General features: G+C 41.9%; 1 protein-coding gene across 13 annotated transcripts in view; it reads left to right on the plus strand.

Moving 5' to 3' along the window:
• MAP4K4 (mitogen-activated protein kinase kinase kinase kinase 4) overlaps nucleotides 1-20,902 on the plus strand; it is a 166,194-nt gene extending 145,292 nt beyond the window's left edge. For 11 of the 13 annotated variants that reach the window (XM_038146485.1, XM_038146522.1, XM_038146475.1 and 8 more), the window contains 9 exons: nucleotides 302-419; nucleotides 690-860; nucleotides 5,093-5,236; nucleotides 10,393-10,527; nucleotides 12,876-12,976; nucleotides 13,717-13,866; nucleotides 14,687-14,846; nucleotides 16,829-16,968; nucleotides 17,679-20,902. In XM_038146485.1, the coding sequence (XP_038002413.1) occupies nucleotides 302-419; nucleotides 690-860; nucleotides 5,093-5,236; nucleotides 10,393-10,527; nucleotides 12,876-12,976; nucleotides 13,717-13,866; nucleotides 14,687-14,846; nucleotides 16,829-16,968; nucleotides 17,679-17,762 (1,203 nt within the window). In that variant the 3' untranslated portion in view covers nucleotides 17,763-20,902. The remainder of the gene's footprint in view (nucleotides 1-301; nucleotides 420-689; nucleotides 861-5,092; nucleotides 5,237-10,392; nucleotides 10,528-12,875; nucleotides 12,977-13,716; nucleotides 13,867-14,686; nucleotides 14,847-16,828; nucleotides 16,969-17,678) is intronic. The other 2 variants (XM_038146468.1, XM_038146511.1) reach the window with 1 other exon arrangement.
• The last annotated feature ends 5,513 nt before the right edge of the window (nucleotides 20,903-26,415 follow it).

Raw genomic sequence — 26,415 nt, forward strand, 5'->3', positions numbered from 1 at the left:
CAAAAGGAGAGACATTCCCTTGCTTTGTGCCTGATTGTAGTGGTCTGTACTAAAAAGCTTTGCTAGCAGCTGAGGTTCAGGGATGACAATTCAGCTAATTGCATTTTGCTGTAACATGTGCAGTGTGCATATGTATCTAGCTCAGGTGTGGTGCCTGCAGTGCATTGTGTATCTATAAAGGAAGTATAAAAGCTTGGGGAGGCTCTGTAGCATAATTCCATAGTGACTTTAAAATGTTGGTGTTTGTTATCCATGCTTTTTATTGTCATTAATATTAATAAAGTTGAAATTTACATTGCAGACTCAGTCCGCTAGTAACACACTCCAGAAACACAAATCTTCCTCCTCCTTTACACCTTTTATAGACCCCAGATTACTACAGATTTCTCCATCTAGTGGGACAACTGTGACTTCTGTGGGTAAGTAAAGTAGCTGAAGACGACAATTAAAAAAGGGTTCAGTGACTTCAGTGGCTCTTTAAAGTACTTAAGAACGTTACCATCATGCTTTTTATTTGTTTTGCAATGGATTGCATAATTTATTTTCTTTTTCCATTTACATTTCTTACAAAAATTAGGACTCTCTGTGTTCTCAGTTACTGATTTGATTTGTATGATGTAAAAAATATATGTCCAGACTCCAGCACTTGAAGGGTATTACATGCACGTTACTTTTTTTTTTTCTTTCAGTAGGATTTTCTAGTGAAGCAATGAGATCAGAGGCAATAAGGCAAGACCCTACACGGAAAGGATCAGTTGTCAATGTGAACCCCACAAATACACGGCCACAGAGTGACACTCCAGAGATTCGCAAATACAAGAAGAGATTCAATTCCGAGATACTGTGTGCGGCCTTATGGGGTAATGCAACTGTGTTTTTACCTTGCCATTCCTGAAATGTAGATGTGCCAGTAGGAGCTTTCAGCCTTTGATAATGTATCTCCAAAACTGTAGCTGTTTCTCTGCATTTATTCAGTGCTTGTTTACATATTTTTTGTTGCAAGACCTGATTATTATTGTGTTTTTTACAGTATGTTGCTTCTGATTTGTTATAATTTCCCACTGGTACATATATGCTTCTGATGGCACATTTTAGACTGAGAATCACAGAATCATTAAGGTTGGAAAAGACCTCTGGGATCATCAAGTCCAGCCTTTGACTTAACACCACTGGATCAGCTAGACCATGGCACTATGCGCCACATCCAGTCATATCTTGAACTCTTGCAGGGATGATGGCTCTTATCACCTCCGTGGGCAGCCTGTTCCAATGCTTAACCATACTTTCAGTGAAAAAGTTCTTCCTGGTCTCCAACCTGAGCTTGTCCTGTCATAGCTTGAGGCTGTGTCCTCTTTTCCTGTCACAGGTTGTCTGGGAGAGGGTTCATGAAGTTCATCAAGATGTCCTTTTCAGCCCTTTCTAAACCCTGCTAGTGCATCTCTTGCAGCTTTTGGGAGCTTGTAGTAATCCTTGCAGTGTACAACTGGTGCACACGGGGTATCCTTTAAAAAAATTATCATCTTCTTGAGGCTCTTGCTAATGTATTGTTGCAGGGCTTGATTAAGGTGTGTTGTGTAAGATGACTTGTCGCCTCAGTCATCAGTTTATGTAGGAAGTAAGACAGAAAAGAAAAGGATAGAGGAATATTTCCCATTCTGAGATTTAGCTTTGTTAAGAGTGATTACTGCAGAGAGAAGCTGGGTATGAGATGTCAGCTGACCAAGTCTGTCTGGTCTTCTTGTCACTAGGGATAATTTGTGTTGGTGTCAGACAGTCAGGATCCCACACTTCATCAGGCTTTGAGCAGTGCCTGTTGCCTGCTACAGTGTAGAATCTCTGCTGCAACCCCTAGTGAAGGGCTTTTCTGTGTTGTTTTGTTTCCTGGCCAGAATCTGTGAATTAGTTTTTTCATCATCTAAATGTTTATGGTTGATGCTTGTGTATGTTACATACATACTTATCTAGTATCCCTAAACTTGGCACATTATAAATGCACATGCAGGTCATTTAAAAAACTTAGGAAGAAGATAATTGGCCATTGCCCTAAGGTATATGATTATTGTAAAGGTAACACAGTCCACTCTCTTTTTTATTTTTTTATAGCTCTTTCCAAGACTTTAGTTCTGTTTTGGGGTTATATCCAGCATTTCCTGTTTCTCAGAACAGCACTTTTGTCCCAGTCTTCTTTCCTGCAAAGCTGTGTTAATGAAATAGCTCTCCCAACACTCTGTCTTCCTATCTGCTGGTTTTTTTTTATTTCCAGAATTTACTGGTAAGAATTTTTGCCTCAACACTATTTCTGCTTGAATTCCTGTGTAACATTCTCTGATAAAGTTAAGGCTTGTGCAGATGTAAACTCTCAAACTGCTTTAGAGGCCAAAGGCAGAAAGAAATCATAGGGTGTCAGTAAAGATGACTCATAATTTCTCTGATCTGCCTTGTTTTGCCAGTAGCAATTTGTGTTAATGATTTTGTATTTCTTTGATCTGTATATCTGTCTGTTAGGCTGGTTTAAAGAATAGGTGTAAAATCCTAGAGGTGTTTTACAGCTGTAACACAGCCCTTCATTGAACATTCAGGGCCAAACCAGTGGTGGTACAAGTTGGTACACATGCTTACTTGATAATGTTTACCTTCCTTCAGCCTTAAGAAAATGAAACCATTTCATGGTGATGCTTTCTATCCAAAAAGAGAAGGCCTTGCTTTGCTTTGCTTTGCTTTGCCTTTACCACTGGTAATGCCAGTAGTATCTGGCAAGCTGCTAATTGCATTAGGTCTCTGATGCTGTTTCTTCTAGCTCTGAGTGGTGAAAGTCAATGTTAATTACATGGATGCAGTAACACAGATTCTTACACCCAGCCTCCACAGACAGCCTGTACTTTTTCAGGAGGTGTTTCCATGTGTTTGAAAAAACCAGAACTGCTTAATTGTAGGGTGGCAGTAGAAGAGCTCTGCTGTCTGTGAGTGAGGAGGGTGTCTGCACTGTAAAATACAAGCTCTGCTTGCCACCAGTGTAGTACCTCATTAGTTTCATCTAAAGTGCACATAGCTGAGGGTAGGGGTTGGGGACAGATGTGTGTGAGAGCTCAAAGCAGGAACAGCTGCACCAGAAAGGCAGTGGCAGGAGAGGTGAGGGTAGAGGCTGGAGCAATGGAGCCCTGATGTACAAGGAGGGGAAGGGACCCTGAGGGAGCAGTTTGCATGTGGCTTGCTTTGGATTGGACCCACCCTGGAAAAGGTGCAGAAATGTACGTTAAAGCTTACAGCTTAGTCAGTGGGTACTGGTGCTGCAGGAAGGAGACCAGCTGCTGGGCACTTCCTTGGCTGGTTTGGTGCTGCTTCAGCCTGTGCTAAGCATTGACTTGTGTGCGGCTCACTCTCCCTGCTTCCTTCTGCCACTTCCCAATCTGAGGATTGTCCCGGTAAGAGGGATAGGCTGTGTGAAATGCTCTTGGGTGACATGGCCATTGCCCGTGGGGGCTGTGGGGTGGGATCCAGTGAGTGCAAACCATGTGGGAGATGCAGAGGTGAGAGGTGGGCGGCGCAGGGAAGAAGGAAGTGTCAGCAGCTGAAGGAGAGCCTGGAGAGTGACAGGTCTCCCAGGAGAAGTATTACAACAGCAAATCTAAGCAAAGATGCCTTGGGACTGCTGGGACCTCTGAAGTTTTCTTACTGAAAAGGGTAGAGAGAGGATAATGCACGTTGATTTCTGAGCTCACTATGGGCTACATCTGTTTTTCTCATCCACCCAGAGGCTTTTAAGAGTGTTCCAGCACCAGCAGCTCAGCCCCTTCCCCATTGTTACTGCTTCACCCTAACACCCTCTCCCCTTTCAGAGACACCTTGTGGCCCCTGGATCAGGCTTAATGTGCACTCTTTTTTGCAAGCCTCTCCCATGCCTGGTATCCAGGGGGGTGTTTAGGTGAGCAATAATGCCCTTTTTCAGTACTCTGAGAAGGCACATCGCTGCTGGAGGTGCAGACTGCTCTGAGACACACACATACACACCTGGGCCCTGGGCCCACCTGCTCTTCATCAGAAGAGGTTCATTATGGGATCAGCCCAGATGGCCCATTGGCACCTGTATAGTTGTATGTGGGGGTTAATTGTCTGACTAGGGATTAAGACCATTAAGCAGTGTAACTCTGATCATGAGTTTTACTTTTCTTACTTCATTATTTTATTGTGCTAAAGCGTGGCAAGTTTTCTATTGAGATTGCAACATGGAAGTCTGATAAAGTGAGTCATACATTTGATGTGATTTCCATTTCCTATACTGTACTTGAACTCTCTCGGCAAAATTTGTGAACTTCTGGACTTAAACACTATTGCAAATAAATAGTTATGAAATTTAAGACTGATAATATATTAATAGATACTTAAAACTTAGTCCCATATATATCTATTCTATTAAAAAAAATGTAATTGATTCTAAATAGTAAGGTTTTATGAACTCTTGGAGTGTTCCAGTGGACCTTTGGAACTTTGTGTAAAGAAACTGGCCTACTGACTTTTCTCATCTATATTTGCTTGATCTTTAGGAAAAGCCTGTGGAAACACAAGATTACTGTAGTTCCTCTAGTTTTAACATTCAGATGGAAAAGATTGTTGTGATGCTGGGAACAAACCTGGTGCTTTCCCTTTTGTGGAAGGGCCGCAACACAACCTGTTTCTCCCAGTGAGAACTGTTTTTATTGCCATGTCCTTGTCAACAGCATCCTGCTACCACCCCACTAACAACAGCTAACACATCTTTGGAATGCATAGGCTTGCATACCACTTTGTGCCTCAATGCTCCTTCCAACATTAGCCTGCCTTTGTTTTTTGGGAGCTGGTGCTCTAGAAAGCTCTCCATGGTCTGCCAGTCTCTTACTCTCTTGAACACTGTTTGGTGTCAGTAGTCACTGTGGGCAGGTAGTGTAGAGAGCCTCTGTATACATCAGGAGATCTTTTAGGCTACAGGCAATGGAGACCCCATCAGCAGTGGTTGGACCTGCTTGAAACAAGACAGTTGCTGTATCACTCATCAGTTCCTCAGAATATGTGAGAAAAAGTGCTTACTAACTTGGATCTCTGGTTTTGTTTTTTCTAGGAGTGAACTTGTTGGTGGGCACTGAAAGTGGTCTGATGCTGCTAGATAGAAGTGGGCAGGGGAAGGTTTATCCACTCATCAATCGAAGACGATTCCAGCAAATGGATGTACTTGAAGGGCTGAATGTCTTGGTGACAATTTCTGGTAAAGTTAACTGTTGAACATTATATTTTTCCTCCATGTGGTATGGTACGGCAGAAAGATTTTCTTGGCAGCCAGTGCTTTGAGGGGGAAGTCCTCACTGAAGTCAGTGGGTTTTCCATCATTTCATCTCTGAGTCTATGGTTTATTTCTGCAAGTGAATCGTTTTCCACAGAACACCCATGCCTGCTTGCTCTCTGTCCTTCCTTCTGTGGGGTGACCTTTAAAAATGCTGCATGAGTTTGTGGGAAATGTCTGACTCTGTTTCCTTGTTCAGTATTTGAGAGCTGGAAGTTAATGTTTTGTGAAGTTTGGGAAAATAGCATTTTTTCCCTCTGTCATGATTGCTTTCTACCTGGCCTCTTTCTGACTAAAACACTACGTGCTCCTTGGGTTTAAGGACGTTTTTCTTGTGTGTTAAAATCTGTAGAGTGGGGAAAGCTCTTGCAAAATAGTGAGCGTGAGGAATACAGTGGGTACATGGTGAGTGAGAAGGCAGATTGGTGCCTGGTCTCTCACTGGGTGCAACTTGGGAATGGCAAAGCAATGGGAGATGAAGGGTTGTGGTGATGCTTGTGTTTGTTTTGTGTGTGCTGATGAAAAATGTGTTTTGTGAAGCTTGAGGTTCCAGACTCTTTGGCTCCAGAAAGTTATGGCATAAGTTTAACCTGCTGTTGAACAATTTGATGTGGTGCATTGTTGGTCTTTCTTCATAGGTATTGTTCAGCCATTTACCTTTTGTTCTCTTTGGTTTGGGAAATCAGCCTTTGCTATGCTGTGTGTGTGTGACAGGGAGAGGATGTTACATGACGTTTCTCATAGGATTCGCTGTTGTTGTTCAGACCCACCTAAATTTTTTCAAGACTCTGGAACATCTCTAAATGTGCTGGAGGAGCTCTCTGGCTCTCCCAACACTTGTTGAAAAGGACACACATTAGACAATTTAGTGGAATTTAGTGCATTATTTAGTGGAATTTAGTGCATTAGCGATGTTGTGTTACCACAGATCCGAAGAACCATGCCCATGCTGCTGTCATCAACACGGGATTTGTTTCTGTCTGGAACAACTGAATTTTATTGGTTTGTCACTTGCTACATGCTCAGATACAGCTATGCTGTGAAATCTATAAAAAGAAAAAGATGAATCAAGCAGCGTTTAAAAATACACAACCTGCTGTGTGTCCTTTTGATGTCTAATGCACTATGTTAAAATGTAAGCTGTTTGAAAGGCACTATTTGATAGAGTTTATTCTATAGCAGACCTTGTAAACAAAAATATTGTATAATCCAACTTGTGTAAAATCTGTTGGTTTGAAACATACCCTACACAAATCACGAGTGTCTGTGATTCAGTCTTGTGTATAATTGTTTTAAGTTTATTTATTTTTGCATCAGTCACAATTGGAGTACCCCCGACACATCCGTTTTCTTTGTTTCCTTCAAAACTATTGCTTCCTCTGTGGAGACACGCTACATTAACCCTTAGCTGATCTTTGGTTGTTTCATGCCTTTGTGTCTGTGCCATCTCCTGTGTTTTATGGGCGGTTACTGGCGTATAAGGCAGAAGAGGCATCCTTGCCCAGTGAAAGGCAGGGCTGGGGGAGCATATTCAGTGAAACCATAATGCTGTTATGCCCAAACTTCCCCTTATATCCTGCTTTTGTCTTCTGTGCTGCACATCTCAGTTCTTTACCCTCATTCTGGACTTCCCTAAGTATTTTTCTTTTTATTTGTGATGCATTGCTTCACCTCTCCAGGCAAAATTGGAATGCTGGAGTGAGGGTATGTTTCTGCAAATGGTGTGTTTTGGGAGATTAGTGATGGAACTGTCTCTGAGCTTTGTCCCAGCACTGCTACAGCTTCGCTGGAAGCATTGTTCAGCTCACTGTGGTGCACTCAGCCTTATGTTCCCCTGAGTTTTTTGGGAAGTGATGTGCTGATGGTGGTAGAGTTTGAAAGGTGTCAGCATGTTGTGTGAGGAAGTTGCAGTGTGTTAGGATTTTGAGAGGATTGTCACCTCAACTTGCTTTTAATAGACACACTCTTGAGTCTGAAAACATGAAATCAGTTCTTGGCCCAATTAATATTTGAAATACAGAACTTTCTGACAACAAAGCTTTTGATACTGAGATACTGAGCCTGCTAGAAACGATACAAGAAAGCCTCACAGATAAAGCAGGAGTAGTTGATTGGTGCTTCAGTTCATGCTGTTGAGAGGCAAAAAACATAGTTTCATCTGCTCAGGTGATACAGTGCAGAGTCATAAAAATACTGGAGGAGAGAACGTGCATGCAGACGTGCATGCAGAACACGCTCCAGTTGTGGCTCCCTGAGGGTTTTGCCAGCCCAACTGATGGTGGCACCAGGAAGGTAGGAAGAGATGACAGAGTGGAAGAACTGGTTGGAATCTGCCTGCTTAATAATTAAAAACCACAGTGACAATAAAAACAAAAAACTCAATATAGGAAAAAGGACTTTGCATTTGAAACTATGTCTGTGGGAGAATCCAAGCTGGGTGTTCTCACAGGATTCGCTGTCTGATTAGTTCATTTGATGGCTGGAGCAGAGTTTTCTTTCTTATTTTATGATCATAAAGATTAGATCCCTGCAAAAAAAAAAAACAAAAACAGAATTTTGAGGGCTGTTTAAACTGACTGGTAGAGCTTTACAAGGAGAAGTATCTCATCTCTCCCAGTCCAAATGTGAACATTAAGAGCAGCATAACTTGTTGAAATAAATGCATAGCTGTGTTTATATAACTAACCGGTTCTGCTCTTTTCATGTCAGGCCGCAGAAAGGCAGAGGAATTTCCTGTCTTGTGACTTTTCCTTGTGGTCTAGACACCAGAACACAATGGGAACACACTTGAGATATTTCTCAGTTGTTTTGAAAAATATTTCTGGTTGGAGAGAAATACCCTGGTGCATATCATGTGAATCAAAAGGGAAAAAGTAGCCGCATGCTGGGAAATTCCCATGTGTACTGTTTGTTCTGAGTCCTAAAGTTTGACTAAGCTACTGGGGAACCTACACCCATGGAAATATCTGAGGCAGAATTTGTCTCCTTTTGGGTAGGCACTCAGCATGGTTTTGAAAGCATTTGGTACATTGTAGAGACCCTGAGCCCTCTGAGCTCTTTCTTGCCCAGAACTGCAGTGGCTTCTGATCTGAACTATGTTTCCTATTTTTCATTGTTTTTGAAATAGCCCTTGTGGCTATCATTTGCAGTGTTTTCATGGAAGGACCTTTTCTTGGTTACATGTGGGACTTCTGGAATTACTGTTTCCTGCACTAGTCCTCCAGATCTTGAGAAAGCTACAGGAGTGGTAGGGCTTTACCCCTTTATGAACCATGGCTTTCTAAATGTTACATTAGGAAGTAAATCAGGGTACTCATTTATTGCCAAATCTATAGTCCCATCTGTAATGAAGATAAACGAAAGATAGTGCAGTGTTACTTCACATTTCATTGCATGGCATCAGAACAGAAGGGCTTTTAAAATTGAGGAGCAGATCCAGTATTTACAATTACCTCTCCAATTCTACTTAAAGCTTAGTGAACAGATTTTTTACTTAGAAATTGCCTCCTCTTTTCCTCCTGTCCTTTCCCATCCAAGTAATCATGAAAAGATCTTTTAGACCATGTGTCTTTTTAATGCAATGGCTTGTGGTGTTGGAGTCCATGGAGAAGCTTATTTGCAAGCTGTGCTTCCCCACATTGCTGCCCCAGCCCTTGCAGATGCCTTTCCTGATAAGCCTAGCTCTGTTAAGGGATCCCTTACTATCAGGGTAGGGGGTCTGTGCCAGCTCCAGGCTCCCAGTGTGGAGCTGGCTGTGCGTAGCAGGCTGGTCTCAGTGCTCAGGCCTCTTGTCCTGCTGCAGCCAGGATCCCCTGAGCAGCCACCTGTGAACTAATCTGTCAGTAGGTATCCTGTGAAAATTTAAATGACCAATTAAAGACGTTTAGTTGAACTCTATAGCTGGATCCGGCTGGCAGGCTGCCAGGTGTGGCATCTTGATAGGTAGTGGCTTTTGACAGCACAGACCAGTATGGTGTTGCTTGGCCAGCCCAGCAGTGACTGCAGTACTGGTCACCTGTCTTCCTCTCACCTCCAATGGCTAAGAAACACTGGAAAGACACATGGCTCCTCGTTGTGGCTGGTGCAGCACTAGCATGGAGCTACCCTGCTGACAAGTAGAGTCCCTGAGGGCATCTCCTGTTGCCCTTCCTTTAAAAGAGACCTCATGGAGCCTTGTGAAATGGCTGCTGGTCAAAGAAGGGATGATTTCTCTTCCTGTACTGCAGCTTAATCTGTGGAACCGTAACGGTTCCAAGCAGCAAAGCAGCTGGAAAAAGGAGGATGCAAGCTTTGAGTATGTGCATTTAGGGCCATCTTCTCACTAGCTCAACAAATGCTTTATAGGCCATTAATTGTTAAAGAATCAGTGGTAAAGTTTATCATGAACCTCGCTTTACATTCTAAGAGGCCTTCTTGTATTGAGAGTTAAAAGTCTGAGCTGTATTTCCATGATGTGGCAGATGCGGTGTCAGTTGAAGATAGGGCAGCCTGGGCAGGTAGCTTCTTTCACCTGTGGAGAAGAAACACCTCTCTCAGTTTCTGTGTGCAGCCTGGTAAATATTACACCCTTGCAGCTCAAGGGAAGGGCTGCTGACAAAGCAGTCATCAGCTTTTAGCAAGCAGATGAAGTTGCAGGTCTCACATTCCATCTTGCTGCTCTCCTACAGTTTTGTGTCTAAAGAAGCCATTCTGACTCAGTTTTATATATATATATATATATATATATGTTTAATCTCAGTGCACAGCTTTTGGTGCTTTTGTTGTGGGAGCTCCCTGTTCTAGTGGAAGTTGTCTTGGTCCTAAGAACCAGCTAGCTGAAGAGTTGTTCTCTTGGGTTTGTCATGTATGTTTGTGTGGTAGTACCATGTGTATCTGTCACTGATTAACGGGAAAGCGCATGTCTGGGTGGAGTCTGGAGTGAAGCTGTTGTGGATGAAAAACTGAGGGAGATTTCTGTGGTTGCAGCATTTTCTCCTTCATTGTTGGTTTGTTTTGCAGAGCTTTCCGTTTGCCTGGGTAGGGCTTTTTGCAAGTATCCTCCTGTGGAGATAAACCTCTTTTTTTTTTCATTTTGTGCACAGGTAAGAAGAACAAGTTGCGAGTTTACTATTTGTCGTGGTTAAGAAATAAAATCCTTCACAATGATCCTGAGGTAGAAAAGAAACAGGGCTGGACAACGGTGGGCGACTTGGAAGGCTGTGTGCACTATAAAGTTGGTGAGTAGCAAATGCAGTAATCAAATAGTTGGGATGAAGGATGGCTGAGAAAGGGAGCTGCAGTGCATGTAGCTACTGGGTTTATGGTTTGATTGGTTCTACTTCTAGCTGTCTTATCTGTTTCTCAGGGTGAACTTGCTGGCAAAGCACCAAAATGGCAAGTTACAGGGTTAAATCGAAGATGAGAGGGGGTTTTGTGGTGGGATGGTGGTTTGGGAACTGGAGAGTGTGCAAATCCCATCTGTCTCCTTCCTGTAATGGATGCAGCTTCCAGAAGAAACGTTAGCAGCAGTGAGGGCTGGTAACATTTCACCACCTCTTTAGGTAATAGAGGGATTCCCGTGCCCAGCAAGTTTTCTTTACTAACAAGTTTCCCATATCTTTTATAAATTTATGTGCTGGAATAGATTGAAAAAGTCTCTCTTTAATGAAGATTTTAGAGACAGGGAGAAAAAAAAAAAAAAAAGGGAGGAGAAAGAAAGCCCAGGTAGCAGATGAGGTTTGGGGAAGAATCTGGGAACAGAAGCATTTCTGTAACTTCAGAGTGATTCACTGATTCCTCTTAGCTCATGAAATTCCCTAATGCCGTCTCAGATCTGCTGTAGTACAGTTACAGAATCAAATGTGTTTTCACCAGGCAAGTGCCCTTTGAGTGGTTTTTTAAGTAATTTAAATTGATTTGGGTATAGAAACTTCCACCGAAGCTGGTGAAAGGATATGTAGCATTCACAGCCAGTGGAGTATATTCAGTGAGCCTGCTGCCCTGCAGGTGGGAATATGAACCAAGAGCTCTTTCTGCTGCTTCAGTTTCACGATGCATCCTAATGGGCACTGGATGTTGCCTCTGATTTGATTTTCTCCCGGGAGCCAGCTCAGTTCCTTTCCAGCTGTGTCAGTCAGTGTGGAGCAGCAGCAATCAAACTGTTCCCAGTCTCCTCCTGCCATGCGTGTGCTCTTGGAAAAACCTGCTAATGGGGCGTAATCAATAACAATGGCAGTAAGTGACTGCTGAACCAGGAGCTTGACCCCGAGAACAATTAATAATGCACTTCTCTGGTATCATACCCCAGGGTGTCAGCAGCATAATGAAGTGGCCTGTTAACAATACATCAGCAGCTATTGAAAGGAGGCTTTCCAGCAGGGAAGCGTCTGAAACAAAGAGCATTCTCTTCCTGATGAAGAGGGGTTTGTTAGCCTGGGCTGCAGCCTGGCATTGAACTTCCCTCTGAACCACAGAAATACAGTAGATTTTTTCAGGTACTGTGAGGCCTCTTTTTTCAGCTGCGCTTCAGTTCCCAAGAAGGAGAGCTCTGCCAGTAGCTGGGCTTGCAGTCTGGACGCTGTCACCGAGGCAGCTGGCACTTATCACTTCCTTGTCTCTTTGATGCCACAGGGGTCTCCCATGTCAGGGTGAAGTGGTATTTATGGATCTCAGTTGCTTCAGGCAACTTTTGGCTCCTCTAAATGAGAAATTGCTCTTTTGAAACTTACGATTTGGGTGAATTCCCAGATAGCACCCAGAGCAAATAATAAGAATTATCAAATGTCCCCTTTCATAGATGAGGTGGTTTTGTTCGACACCCCCCTCTTCCCCGTGAAAAAATTTCAGGAAGTCTTGTAATCTAGACAAGACTGAACAAAAGCTCTGTTTTTAGTCAGTACAGCTGTGGAGGTTGAGAGACTTTTTTTTGTCTGTTGAAGAAGTGTCAAGTCCCTTAACACTTAGAGTTCAGTCTTGCTTTCCTGCAGAGTTCAAAGAGCAAGCAGTAGCATGGATCACTAGTATAATGACATGTTATTTCTGATAAATTATGTGATTTTTTTTTTCTCAAATGAGTTATCTCAGAATTTAGGGACAAAGGAAAGTGCTCCACTATTAAGCTTGTCTTTTGCTCTTGAAATCGAGTTACGTTGTAATTTTCATTTCATCCTCTTTTCCTCTGGGTTATTTTTCCATCAGCTCAAAGTAGCACTGTTGTGACTGGAACTGCCAGTAATGGACTCTTCCACAGTCACTGCCTTCTTTTATTGGAATGTCCCTGAAAACAGCTCTTCTTGTCTTGATGACTAAGCACTGTCCAATATGGAAAAACATAAGTGGAAATAAGTAGTGACTAGGTAATTCTAAAGATGGCAACATGGTCAGTTGCTAGTAAGAGTAATGACGTCTGTAGCACAAATGTATCAAAGAGCTTAACTACACAGAAGTAGCAATCCTAAAATGCAATGCTACTAAACTCTCAAAATTACGTTATTTCTTCATACTTACATAACTTGTGTGCTTTCTTGATAGAACTGGAATGACCTTGGCATTATGCTTAATTCTTTTTTGTTTTCTTTAATTTCAGTAAAATATGAAAGAATCAAGTTCTTGGTAATTGCATTGAAGAGTTCTGTGGAAGTCTATGCATGGGCACCAAAGCCATACCATAAATTTATGGCCTTTAAGGTAACAGTATATTTCAGCCATAGGTAGGATTTTCTCATAACCACTTGCAGTTACCCCTTTTACAAAAATATTCTGACATTGTATCATGGCCATATTCCAAGTTCTTTGAAAAAATTGCCACAAACTTTGTGTTATATTTTAATTTAGGTGTTTTGTTTATTTATTTTTTTTTTAAATCTACGAGTCAATATATTTAAAGGTCTAAATTGTAACTGTGTAACTGAGCATAAACTAATAATGACACAACATCACAAGTTTTTGTTTGCTCTCTCTATTAATAACACATGGGACAGAGAGAAGTGGACTGAGTCTAAGCTGCTTTGTCTGAGCAGAGCATGAAGTGATATTGAGCAATGCTATGGGACTGTTTTTGAATATTGCTAGAATGAAATTAGCTGGCTTGGTATAATTGCCAGGCTGGTTTACAGACAGTTTCTGTGGATTGTGCAGATCAAAGTACTACAGGAGTGCCAAATTGCCCTGAACTTTGGGGAGAACAATTCTTAATAAAAAAGCAAAGGGACCAAGTAAACTCTACAGAAAATAGCTTAGGTGATTGAAATGCAGCAGTTTGCAGAGTAATCTGTCCATGAGAGACGTGTCAGCCTAATGGGTCTGGTGTCTAGGGACCAGAGGGATGTGGAGGAATAAATCCACAAGGTGTACATGTGAGCATGTTTTTATAAACCCCATTGTTGTTCTAAGCAGTAAAGTAAATCTCACTGATGGTTGTCTCACAGTCATTTGGAGAATTGGTACATAAGCCATTGCTGGTGGATCTAACCGTAGAAGAGGGTCAGAGACTAAAAGTGATCTATGGCTCCTGCGCTGGCTTCCATGCCGTGGATGTGGATTCAGGATCGGTCTATGATATTTACCTACCAACACATGTAAGAGCTGCTGTTATGTCTGGGTTTTTCTCTTTCTTTCTGGTGGGTCACCCCCCCACCTCCAACCCCTTCCTTTCCCCAAATGACCAATGTGTCAGGCTGTCCCTGTGGTGGATCACTGCCAGATGTTTGCAGTGGTATATTGGGTGCAGGGCTCTGAGCAGATATGGCCACATGTGCAATGGAGTTTGTCTCACAGTCAGTCCTCACCTCATAGTCAGTATGTCTCTGTGGTTTGGAGTTGCTCACAGATCTGATGAGGACCAGCGTGACTCTTTCAGGGGTGGCAGCTAAATGCCCGAGTACCCTGCAAACGTCCAGCAGCACAAATGGCACAACAGCCCAAGCATGGGTTTTGAAAGGGTTGGCAAAGACCAGTTGACCTTAGCTACCAAGGTTTCCTGTTGTTCATTGTACACAGAAGTGTCAGATGGGCCACCCCAAGCACTGTTCAATGCAGTGCAGAGATCTGAGGTCTGCATCTGCTCTGCTTGTCCCAGGCTCCCTTTCTGCATATGGAAAGAAATGGGGACCCCTACAGAGAAATTAATCTTTCCTCATTTAGATGTCTGCCTTAAGATGAGAGGATTTCTGTTCCAAGGGTTTACAGGTCTTGGTCACTGTGGTGTCTAGCTTGAGGGAGCAGATACAGCACTATAAAGTGAATTTGGGACTCGATGGTCTTTAGGGTCCCTTCCATCCCAAGCCATTCTATGAATCTGTGAATCCCTGATGTGTCAGCCAAAACCAAAAATCCCCTGTCCCTTTCTTCTAGCACAGGCTCTGCAGCATTAAAACGCTTCCCCTTCTGTCCCTGTAGATCCAGAGCAGTATCCAACCTCACGCAATCATCATCCTCCCAAACACGGATGGGATGGAGCTGCTGGTCTGCTACGAGGATGAAGGAGTTTATGTCAACACATATGGAAGGATAACCAAGGATGTGGTTCTGCAGTGGGGAGAAATGCCAACTTCAGTTGGTAAGTGTCTCTGGTGAGCCAGGTGCTCTTAGGGAGTGTGAGTCTGTGTGCTCATGGGCAGAAGGAGGGAACATCGAGTGTGCTGCTTCTGCATCTGAAGTCAGTGCTATATTATTTCTAGAAAACAGCTGTGCTAAGTGAGGAGTAATCATACGGCTCTGCTTTGTGGTGAAGTTTTTGTGAATAAACCCAAACAATCATGTTGAGGAGTTCATGGTTGAGCAATTCACCATGACCTCTGTAGAAATTCTCTGTACCTCTGTAGCAATTCACCATGAGCTGCTGCAGAATTTTTTTGCTAGGCAGCCACAAAGTTGTGGAAACCTTTCAATATTAAGGCATATAAAGTGGCAGATGAGTAAAATATTATGGGTAAGTCTATGTAGATAACAAAAGGTGTACCTCATTTGATGTCTTTAATTCACCTTCAGATTCCTCATCTCTCCAGCTCAAAATAAGGTTGAGAGTGAGAACAGTGAGTGTAGTACACAAGTACACCCAGAACTGCTCCTGCTTGTGCTGCTGTAGTTCAGTGCAGAGCAAAGCAAGGGCTGTAGGCACACTCTCCTTTTGTTGGGCAAGCACATTGCATTTTATGGGCTGTGGGATGGCTGCACATATTGGGAGATGATGGCTGATAGCTGTTTGAGCAACAGGAGCAACAATGCAGGAGGAAATTGAAAGAAGTTAGATGCACAGCATGTTCCCTCCTGTGCTGATTAACTCTTGACTAGATCTAAAAGCAAGCAAAATATATCAGCTGGCAAATTCCAGAGCCTTTGGAGATTCGAATGCTTGTGAAGTATAAATGCTTGTGAAGTATAAATGTGAAGTATAAGAGGCCACCAACACCATCTGAACATCCCATCTGGCAATTTTTAGTAACCATTGGGCCCAGTTAGCACTAGTGGAGCATTTAAAAAGGAATAATTTTCCATTGGGATGGTATATACACTGTTGGTGTACAAATTTGATTTAATTTCACTGAAAACTAATATGAATATGTTATATAAAAGGAAAGTACTGTAATATTAAATATTTTTAATTTTGCTGGCTAGGAAGTACTTTTTATTCTTATTCTATGCATGCAAATCAGAGGCAATAGCTTAGTCTTCATTAAGTTCTCTTATGTTATTTTTGACAGCATTCCTGAAACTGTCCGTCAAATTGCTTTGTAAATATACCTTTTTATAATGTTGGCGACATTACTTCTTATTTCATTTGCTTACTGCTATCAAAAATAGATTTTTTTGCTCATGCTACTACTAATCTGTGTTACCTGTGACACTCGAAGGAAAAATGTTTGATTTCTTGTTTTATTTGTACACAAATGGATGCAGTATGTAAAATAATAATAATATTTCTACTTTGAGAGCTTAATGTGAACCTCTTGTGAGATACACAGAATTATTTTCAGTTGGCTTTCTCAAGGAGATCAGTTTTTCAATTATTACTCCTATTAAGAGAGGCTAGGTAATTTTTTTCTAGTTTTAACTTTCCCTCTTGTTCTTTGTTTTTGCTGATAAACTCCATCAAGGAGGGAAAATAACACATAAGACATAAAGCTGGTGCTTGGGACACACTGTAGTGGATGGGCTTAGTCTATTTAAACCTTGGCTTCTGCCTTCTCCTAGTCAACACCTAATTAATATGTCTCTTTGTCCCAGACTTGGAAGAAAAGGCCTGTGTAAAAACTCAATGTTCCTTCCCTTTAATTAAAGGTTATAAAGTTTCCTTTGTTATGAATGCTCGAGGAAGAAGTATTTAACATAGAAAACACGCAAATGAAATCAAAATTTTAAAAAGGTAGTTTTCAGGCTTCTTGAATGTTCTGAGGACAGAAATAGCCCTCTGAACATGTGTGTAGCTACAACAACACACATGCAGGTAATTTTTAACTAGAGTGTGTCAGGATATTCCACGCTTTTCCCATTTCTCCTGTTGTCCTCTGCCTGTCCTAATATGCGGTTTTCTTTCCAAAGCATACATCCGATCTAACCAGATCATGGGCTGGGGAGAAAAAGCTATCGAAATACGGTCGGTGGAAACTGGACACTTGGATGGTGTGTTCATGCACAAAAGGGCACAAAGACTCAAATTCTTATGTGAACGCAACGACAAGGTACATTCCCTCCCACCAAGTTTTTTGCCAGGATGATAAACGTGTACTTCAGTTGGGTACTTAGGTTGGGTTGACCCTGACCAGCAGCCAAACACCCAGCCAGCCTCAAGCTTTCTCCCCTTACCCATGGAAGGGAAAGGAAATAGTCAGAAGGCAAAAAGACTCGTGGATCGAGATATGGACAGTTTATTAAGACAGCTTTTACATGCAAGCCAGACAAAATAAAGAGTTAATACATAGTCTCCCATGGGCAGGTGGATGTGCAGATGTTTTCCACACACAGTGCTTGCTTGAGAAGGCAGATGTCGTCACCACAGTGTCCCTCCTTTCCCTGAACTTTTGTTGGTGTACACGATGCTGTATGTTACAGGACATCCATTTGGTCAGTTTGGGTCAGCTGTCCCAGCATTGTCCCCTTCCAGCCTTTGCCCATCCTAGCCCACTGGCCTTTTAGGGGTGAGGGAGCTGGAGAGAAAGCCTTGATACTGTGCCAGTGTTGTGCAGCAGCAGCCAAAACACAGATGTGTTAACAACTCTGTTTAACACGGGTGCAGAGCCCTGCGCCTTACAGGCCACCATGAGGAGCATCAGCTCCATCCCCAGCAGCCCAGACCAGCACTGGAATTGCTCTGCAAATACTGGGAGAGTGAGGGCACATTAGAACCGCTGCTGTCCTACCTGTTGAATTTGCCAATCTCCTCTCTTTGCAGGTTTTCTTTGCCTCCGTGCGGTCAGGTGGAAGCAGTCAAGTTTATTTCATGACCCTTGGCAGGACTTCACTTCTGAGCTGGTAGAAGCAGTGGGATTTGGAGAGGAATTGCTGACATCCAGAGTCTGAGATCTTCATAACTTGGAATTATTTTCAACTGGAGTACAGACCTGCACGAGTGCAGCGCTCTGTGTAAATGTGTGTGCAGGCATCACTGGTGTTAGGTTTCTTTATGTTTTTCAACTGAGGCTGCAACGCAGCTGGTGCTGTAAAGATATTGCCATCAGGTGCTACAATGTCTTTGAGATTTGGGATCACGCTAGAAAGCTACAGGTCTTCTTTTCCCTTCAGCTCCAGTATTCCTAGGATTTGAAGGACTCTGTTTGTTAGTGTTAAAACAGAGGAGGGGGGGAAAAAAGGAAGAAAAACAAACCAGGCTTACCATGACCATGATGTTTGTTGAGTGGACAGGAGGCAGGCAAGAGAAGGTGAGAAGTGGTGTAGAGAGTCAGACTGGCTGAAACAGAGGGCAGATCTAGTCTAGTAATGTTAACAATGTATTTAATTGACATTTCTTTTTTGTAATGTGACAATATGTGGACAAAGAGGAAGGTGCAGGTTTTAAGAAGTTAATATTTATAAAATGTGAAAGACACAGTGACTAGGATAACTTCTTTTTGGGGACAGGGAGGGTGGGAAGGGGCTTGGGGTGGAATTCTTAGGGTTTTTTTGTTTCTGCAGTTTTATTTTGGCCTGGCCAATAACTTTAGTCATTTTCTGTGTACCAGGTGTTGCCTGAAACATGTGCAGGTGATTAAAAAAAAAAAGGAAAAAAAAATTCATTTTCTATAATGATTCTGTGTTAGGCCAGAACTTGGTTATGTCACAGTATTAGCACTGCCTCAGTTAAAGGTTTAATTTTTGTTTAAACCTAGAAGTGCAACAACAGTTTTACCACAGTCTGCACTCGCAGAACTAAAAAAAAAAAAGAAAAAAAAAAGAAAAAAAAAGAGAAATAAAATCCAAACTACATATGTTTATTTTTTTGTGCCTACCTCATTGTTTTTAATGCATAAAATAAAAGAGGTGGTTTAGTTTATACGTTTTTAGAAGAAAACCATTAATGTCTAATTTAATCTTAATACCAAAACTACCAGATTGAAAGGTTTCTGACTGTTATTGCATAGCAAGTTTCAGCAGGAGGAACAAGTAGTCCGTTGGGGCAATAGTTGTAGTGGTATGGCAGTGAGACACTGATTAATGTAATCTGCTTACAAAATTTGGTAAAGCAAGCATTTTTTAAACCAGTTTCATCCTTAACAGAAGTATAAATTTAGCCTAAACCAGAGGTTTGACTCTTCTAACACATGGGCTTAGTAACAGGCAGGTAAAAGTAACTAGGCTAGTTCTATAAATTGTTAAATGTTGTAGGAAACATTTTGGGGCGGTGATGTTTTTCTTTTTTTAAGAATGCAATGCACTAAAACTCTTTTAAGAATGTAGTTAATACTGCTTATTCATAAAAACAGCGTATACCTGTGTTTAGATGTAAGATCCCAGCTCTGGCTTTTTTCCTTTCCTTTTTTTTTTTTTTAAGTCAGTTTTATTTTATGAATAAGTTCTGACATTTTTAATAAATGTCTTGAGAGTAATAATTTGTTTAGTGGCTACATGTTCATTACTTGAGAACTCTTGAGTGTATAATAATCTGTTGGTGTTGTAATAATGCACAGTGTCACAATTCAGCCATTTTCCTTTTTGTTTTCTTTTTTTTTTTTCCCCTTAATTCCTTTGGTGGGGTACTTTGCTGACAGCTGCCTTAAGCTGTTCATTCAGTGAACAGGCTCTCAGTGTTTCATGGGCTTTGTCTTCTGCTGTGGTTAACTTTCCTTCATGGCATGACAGGTAGGGCTTTTTAAACACGTGTTCTTCAATTCAGTCAAGCTGATGGCTCGAGCGACTGGTCACACAATCAATTAAGAGCCAAGAGCACCAAGTGTGCAAAGCTCAGACTCAACAGACCCTTCTTTTGGTGTCAAATCTGACTGCTGTAAATCCTTCAACCCCGATCAGCGCTGCTGCTGAAGACTCTCCTTCGAGCATCGTAGATGGTTGAAAAGCGAGCGGTAAACGCGTACCTCCAGCGCATGCGTGTGCACACAGCAACCCCCACTCCCCCACCCCCCAAAAAGAATCAAAACTCAAGAAAGCCTTACATTTGCTGGCGGAGGAATACCTAGAACTATTTTTTTTTAATTGTATGACTTTTGGATAGTGTTGAAGGTGAAGGATGTGTTCTTTTCAGGCCCGGTGTGGTCAGCCAGAAGAACGATCAACCTTTTGTACTATAATGAACTAAAGGGGACTCGGAAATACAACGTGATGGTAGACATGGGTGTGATCACAGAGCTGCCCTGTAGTGTAGTTTGCCGAAGCTGATTCGATCGAATGTCAGTCTGCGTGATTTAAATCTTCCAGTGCTATGTGGTCAAAATTAATCTAGTCCTTGAAAGCTGATGCTGTTCACCTAGAGGAAGATGCTCCAGTGCTATAGGGATGCCCAGGTCATGGATATGTGCTGTTGAAGTTTTGAGGCTCCGGGGGAGGGTGGAAATCTTCCTTCCCTCAGAGGGTCTGCCCATCTGGCAGCTTCTGCCTCCACAGAAGTGCCAACGTGGCAAGGTAAAAACAGTATTACAAAACCACTTCGTATACCAACATCGAACTCTTCAAACAGTGCTTTTGTAAGCAAAGAAGAAAAGAAAAGCTCCTAGGTTTAGTTTTAAGCTTTAATAAGTAATAATTTTCTGTATCTTTAAGTCAAAGTAACCCTAACTTGTATGACTGCAGTGTTTTTATTTTTTATCTTATGCACATGTTATGTTGGAGAAAATGTTTACAAAAATGGTTTTGTTACACTAATGTGCATCACATATTTATGGTTTATTTGAAAGTGATTTTTGTGGGTTTTTTAGTTTTTCATAGTAGTAGTAGTACACTTTTTGTGATTTATAACCCCAAACTCTGCTGATTATAAAGATGCTAAACAATAATACAAAATGACAAACTGCGTTAAAATGACTAATCGTAGAGCTGCAAAGCAGACTGGTGACAAGTAAAACACTCAGCCTTTTTTTTGCAGTGCTATCTAACTTGTCTTCTGTGTATTATGGAAATTACTGTTTTTTCCCCGTTTTTCCTTAAATAAAGTCAAATTGACACCTATTGTATGTGAAAAGTACTTTGAATATCTGCTGGCTGCAGAAATCAAGCTGCATGTTGCCTAGTTGCATGTTACCATAAGAACAAAAGACTTATTGTCAAATCTCATAATTTTAGAGACTTTGACAATAAATATGGGCTTTTGAGGGCTTTTTTTTTGTTGTTCTTTTTTTTTTTTTTTTTTTTCCTATTTTCTTAAAGCCCAATCTCCTGGTGCAGCAACTACTCTTTTGAGAATTGCAATTATTGCTTTTACAGAGAAAGGAGAGTGAAAATCTTAGAAATGTGAGTGTGGGCCCGGAAAGAAGTTGCACAAGGAGAGCTTGGGTGCATTGTGAACGTGCCCTCCTGCCACGCTGCCTTCAGGCATGCGGTTTTTGTAAGCTGGCATTGCTTTATTATCAAGAGTGCAATGAACAGCAGTCCCGAGCTGGACTCTTGCAGGGCATAAAAGCGTGGCTTCAAAAAAGCCAGGCTTCTCCTAAGCCACAATTACTGAAGAGGTTTGATGCAAAGTTGCTTGTTTTGCCCCCAGGGTTTCCCTTGGGCCTTGCCTGTGTTTTTCCACCAGAGGCTGTGTCTGTTTTCTGAAGTGGAGATAAGCGGTAGACATTTCCTTCCGACTAGGCTGGTCTCTGTGAGAGGAGGAGGAGGAAGTCTGTGGTCCCAGACTTCTGCCTTTCCTTTCATCTTCAGAAGGCATGGGATATGGTGTAAGCTGAAAAATGTTTCAGGGTTTCATTTGCTTCCTCTAGACAAAGGTATCTGAAATCTGTAAGCCTCACAGCTTTTCCACTTCTGCAAGGATAGATACTGAGCTTAAAAAACTCAGGACCAGCCAACTGCTGGTCAGGTTCCTGCTGCAGGTTCCTCCCCTCCAGTTGCTGCTTCAGAGCTGCTGGTTTTCCTCAATCATCCATGACTGAACATGCCCAGGTGCAGTAGGGTGAGCACTGTTAGCTGGTTGTGAAGACAGATGTGAGCTGATGCTTGTTCCAGTGTGCAGTAAGAGGCTGAAAGCAGCAGCCCCTGATGTGAGTTTTGGAGCAGGTGCTGGCAGAGGCAATAGAGAGCAGGGAAAACCATTGTGCTTCTCTGACGAGAAGTACAATTATGGTGACTTACAGTAAGAAGGAAATTAAAAAAGATAAGAGCATTGAAATCCATGTAGCAGATCTCATTCCTCTATGGAACTTAAATAGTTAGCAGCGGTGAGAGAGACACAAGTTTTTACTTTGTAGGGAGGGAGGGATGTCCATGGGGCAAAAGAGAACAAACAGTGCAGCAAAGGATGCGCATGTGAATCTTTAAAATTAACAACTGAATTAATCAAACCAGAGAAAGAAATCATCAAATGTCAACATGGAAACAATTTTTTTACAAAGCTTTTAAAAAGCAGATTAAATATTAGTAAAGTGCAGAACATTTACCTAGGAGATTGAAGCAACAAAAATCTAAATTAGAAAAGATAACAAGAGCCAGCCCTTTTCAGCGGGTTGCTCTGCTAAAAGTCTTGTTCTAGAGCAATAGGATTGCATAGAACTGCATATGAAGGTGGGAAAGTCCTGTTTTGTGGGCTGCTGCCTTTCGTGCAGAGACCTTGTTAATTCTTCCACTGGTATTCATGTTGTGGTCTGGGATGAGGACTGTAATACTGCTGAAAAGACTCTGAAGTTGCAGAAACTTTAAATGCAGGAAAAGAGCTGATAGCAGAGAGGGGACTTTGCACTGTGCCTTCAACACAGGACTCTGTGGTCTCGAAATGCTCCATGGCAACGAATACAGTAGTAGTAATGGGACTGCATTGCCACCTTAGAGTCTTGTGATGTCCAGCATCTCAGCCCAAAGCTGTTTCACTCTTCTAAAATCACTAAAGACATGCTAGCGCTGAATCGTGCCAGTTTGCCTAAGCAGAATTCAATGAGCAGTTGTCACAGCCCGCCTGAGTCTCTTGCTGCTGGCTGTTACTTTGCCAGGGAATCTCAACCAGTCCAGAGGGAAACAATGCTGGGAACTTAACTGTGAGAAGACTTCTTTTGCCCATGAGGAACATTCTTTATGGCCGGGATTCCAGCTGCACCATGAAGGGTGTTCCTTGCCTGCTGGGCTATATCGGGGTATGTAAAGAGATGTGGGTTCAAAGAGCTGTGTGTGCTCAGCAGCTGTAATAATGTTCAATTGTAGCTGTATGTCTTCCACAATTCACTGCGGAGCTCCAGCACCCAGTTTTTGGCCTGTTTCCGACCCATTAAAAACAGGAAAGGTGGTAACAACTGTCTTCTTTTGACTTTTTTTTTTTTAGGTTTTTTTTTTTTTTTTTTTTTTTTTTTTTTAACACACTGCTGTATTGGTGCTGCTTGGGGAGGTGTGAAAGTGCAGGAACAGTCCAAAACTTGCACAGCCACTATAGCCACTTGGACTGCTGTGAAGATTACTGGTTAGGGGAATTAAAGATGAACATCAGGTAATAATGGTAGTCACTTAATTTTTCACTCCATGATTGTGTGGCTCCATGCAGCATATGCTCCTAAAGGGTAAAAACTCTGCCCCAGAAATACTGATTATCTTCTTATCTCACTGATTAATCCCAGTCTCGATCTAAACAATAATAAACTTGGGAGAGAAGGAGGGAGGAAGGTGTTTTATTGTTTAAGAAAATAAATCCCTGACTCAATCAAAATATGCCCTTTCCAGCTGAGGAAATGACAGGGTACTTTCTTTGTTAAATTCTAGTAGGAAATTCACTTTAATGTTTCATTCTCAGGCTATTTTGATTCTGTGGCATAAAAATGTGGCATGGGAAAATCAGATTAATTTGTTCCAATTGCTGCCTGTGACTCAGATTTTTACTTGCCCTCTGCGTGAAATTTATATTGCACAATCTTGTGTTTTTCATTCAGCTTAATTTGTTCATTAAAAGGGATTGCCATACTTCCAATTTATTTTAATATTTGCATCTCTCAAGCAATCTTGCCCAGGCCATGTTACCCATGGAAAAAAATGCATTTCTGTGGAGTGAAGGGATTGTAAATGCTGCTGCATTGGCTCTTGTCACAGGGAGGTTACAGACAATTTCTGGTAGAATCCTGTCAGTGTAGTTAGCAAGCCTCTAGTCTTACAAACAGGCAAAGCTGAAAGACAGAGTAAATGATGTGTTTGGCAGCTTTTAGTGAGTCTGAGGAATAGTTAGAAAACAGGTTTTTAGTTTAAGATTCTTCAAGGCAACCATTAAACCACCTTGGCCCCTTTGGGCATGGGCATCTCCCTGGTGTTTGGTGAAGGAAATAGAGTGTGGCCCACATTTCTGGGCCAGATGCTGACTAACCTTTTGGCAATTAAGACAGGAAGGCATTTAGCAAGGTGCGATTTGTGAGAGAGCAAAGAGCATATTTTCTGCTTTATTGCAATGATTTTACCACATTTTCTACCACCACTAAAGGATACACGTGCGAGTAGCTTGGCACAGAGCACGCTTACTTGCAACAAGGAAAAATCCCCTGGCTTTTGGCAATCCTGTGTCTCCTACTGGTGGTGCCACCAGGCAGAAATGAACCTGGGTCCTCCTGGATGAGCCTTGTCAAGAGCTTTCTCAGCTTTATCTTCAAACATTACATAGACACAACCTAACATCTCTTCTCTCAGGCACTCAGTTGTGTCCTAGTGTCCACTTAATGCCAAAGTATAATCCCAAACCTGAAGGCAGACTTCCTGCCATGATGATCCCACCATGGTGCAGCCTACATAGAGCACTTGGCAAAGCCAGACTGGTGAGCACATATAAAAGCCCTGTCCTAAGAACAGTTTCTCTAGGCTTCATTAACTGCTAGACCTACCACAAAACCTTCTGGAAAATTCACATGGAAATTTTTTTGGCGTTTTGGTAATGAAATTAGCTGCAAGATAAGAAGAGAGCACATACTGGCATAGAATGTTAAAATGCAAAATATGTAATTATAGACTCACAGTTGTAATGACTCTAATGGATATCAGAGACAAGTGTAAAAGGAGAATAAATTATTTCAGGGCATAAAGAATCAGTTATGGGTAATTAAGCTGCAATTATCATTACTGTGCTGCTATGATAGGTTTTTTTAAACTAATTTTTCTAAAATGGAGAAATGCAAGTTAAGCATGAATTCATCTATTATTTGCCATTCAGATAAAAGCATTTTTCTAGTGCTTTTCAAAATGTGCCAGTGGGACAGATCTCAGTTTTACATTAGCGAGAACAGCAGGGATTTTTATGAAGTGATTTGTGGCATCATTTAAACTCATGTTCAGTGAGGTGCATAAACTCGTGCCCGCTGCCAATCATGGAAGCCAGCAATCAGGTTCCAACACAATTCTTGACATGTTTAAGATCAAGGGATGTGGTAAGTCTAAAATCCAGGGCTCCAATTCAGAGCAAAGACATCACAGCTTAGAGTGGCCAGCAATGTTCTTGGTTCAGTCTGCAGTGCTGAGATGGCTGAACCTGGAAATCAGCTCCTAAGAAGCTGCAGTTTATGAAGTTGAGACCAATGCTCATTGATGTCACCTTGCTTTAAAAGGGCCCTAGTAAAACATGTCAGGTGAGTGTGTGCTCTGTGAGCAGGTGTGGTGAGGGAAGGATCAGTAGTTCTGCTCATGAGATCAGAGACCTGAGATGGCAGCTGTGTTACAAACAATGAGCCAGGAAGGCAGTGAGACACCTCTTGGTCTTTAGGCACTGCAGACTTTGCAGCTGGGGAGGAGCTCCTTACTGGTACCTATGTACAAATTCACGTGTTAGAAGTGACACCCCGAAGTGTGGATAGAGGACAACTTTGCCTGTATTGCATGGTAACTTACACAAAGGAGCAAAGAAATGAATTCCAGATTTGTTCCTAGCATCATCTCTCTGTGGATGTCCCAAGGTAGGAATATTTGCTGAAGAATTACTTTTGAGTTCCTAAAGCCTTCATGTCCTTTGGTATTCTGGCTGGCTTCCAGCTGCTGCAGCAGAAATGTTGGGACTCCCAGGGAGGTGGGGTTGTCTCAGATAGTGTGGACTTCTGGAAGAGAACTGCACACTTGGGTTTAGGTACCCACATCCTATCAGGGTTTTTTTTGTGTGATTGCCGTGACACTAAAAAACATATGCAGCAGTTGACCAGCCCTGCACTGAGGAGTTCCTCAGTGCAGGGCTGGTCAACTGCTGCATATGTTTTTAAAAAGGGGATTTCTTAAAAATACTGAAAATTTCAAATATACCAGGGTCTAATATTAACTTAATCCAGGTACCTCTTTCTACTGCTCAGCATTTGAGGACTAATCTTGAAGAGCCATATTCACTCTACAACAGATGGTCCTCATAAGAGTATTCAAAAACTTCCTTTATCAACATAATTACCTGGAAGTTTTATGTATGCCTTGATAGCATCTGAAGTCCTTACCGTCTTAGAAATTACATCAATTTAGTATGATTCAAAAATACTAATGAACTTCTCTACACGCCTATTGAGGTAGAGTTAGAAGCATGTTTTTTAATTTTCCTG

The sequence above is a fragment of the Motacilla alba genome, chromosome 1 (genome assembly GCF_015832195.1).
Source record: "Motacilla alba alba isolate MOTALB_02 chromosome 1, Motacilla_alba_V1.0_pri, whole genome shotgun sequence".
Taxonomy (NCBI): domain Eukaryota; kingdom Metazoa; phylum Chordata; class Aves; order Passeriformes; family Motacillidae; genus Motacilla; species Motacilla alba.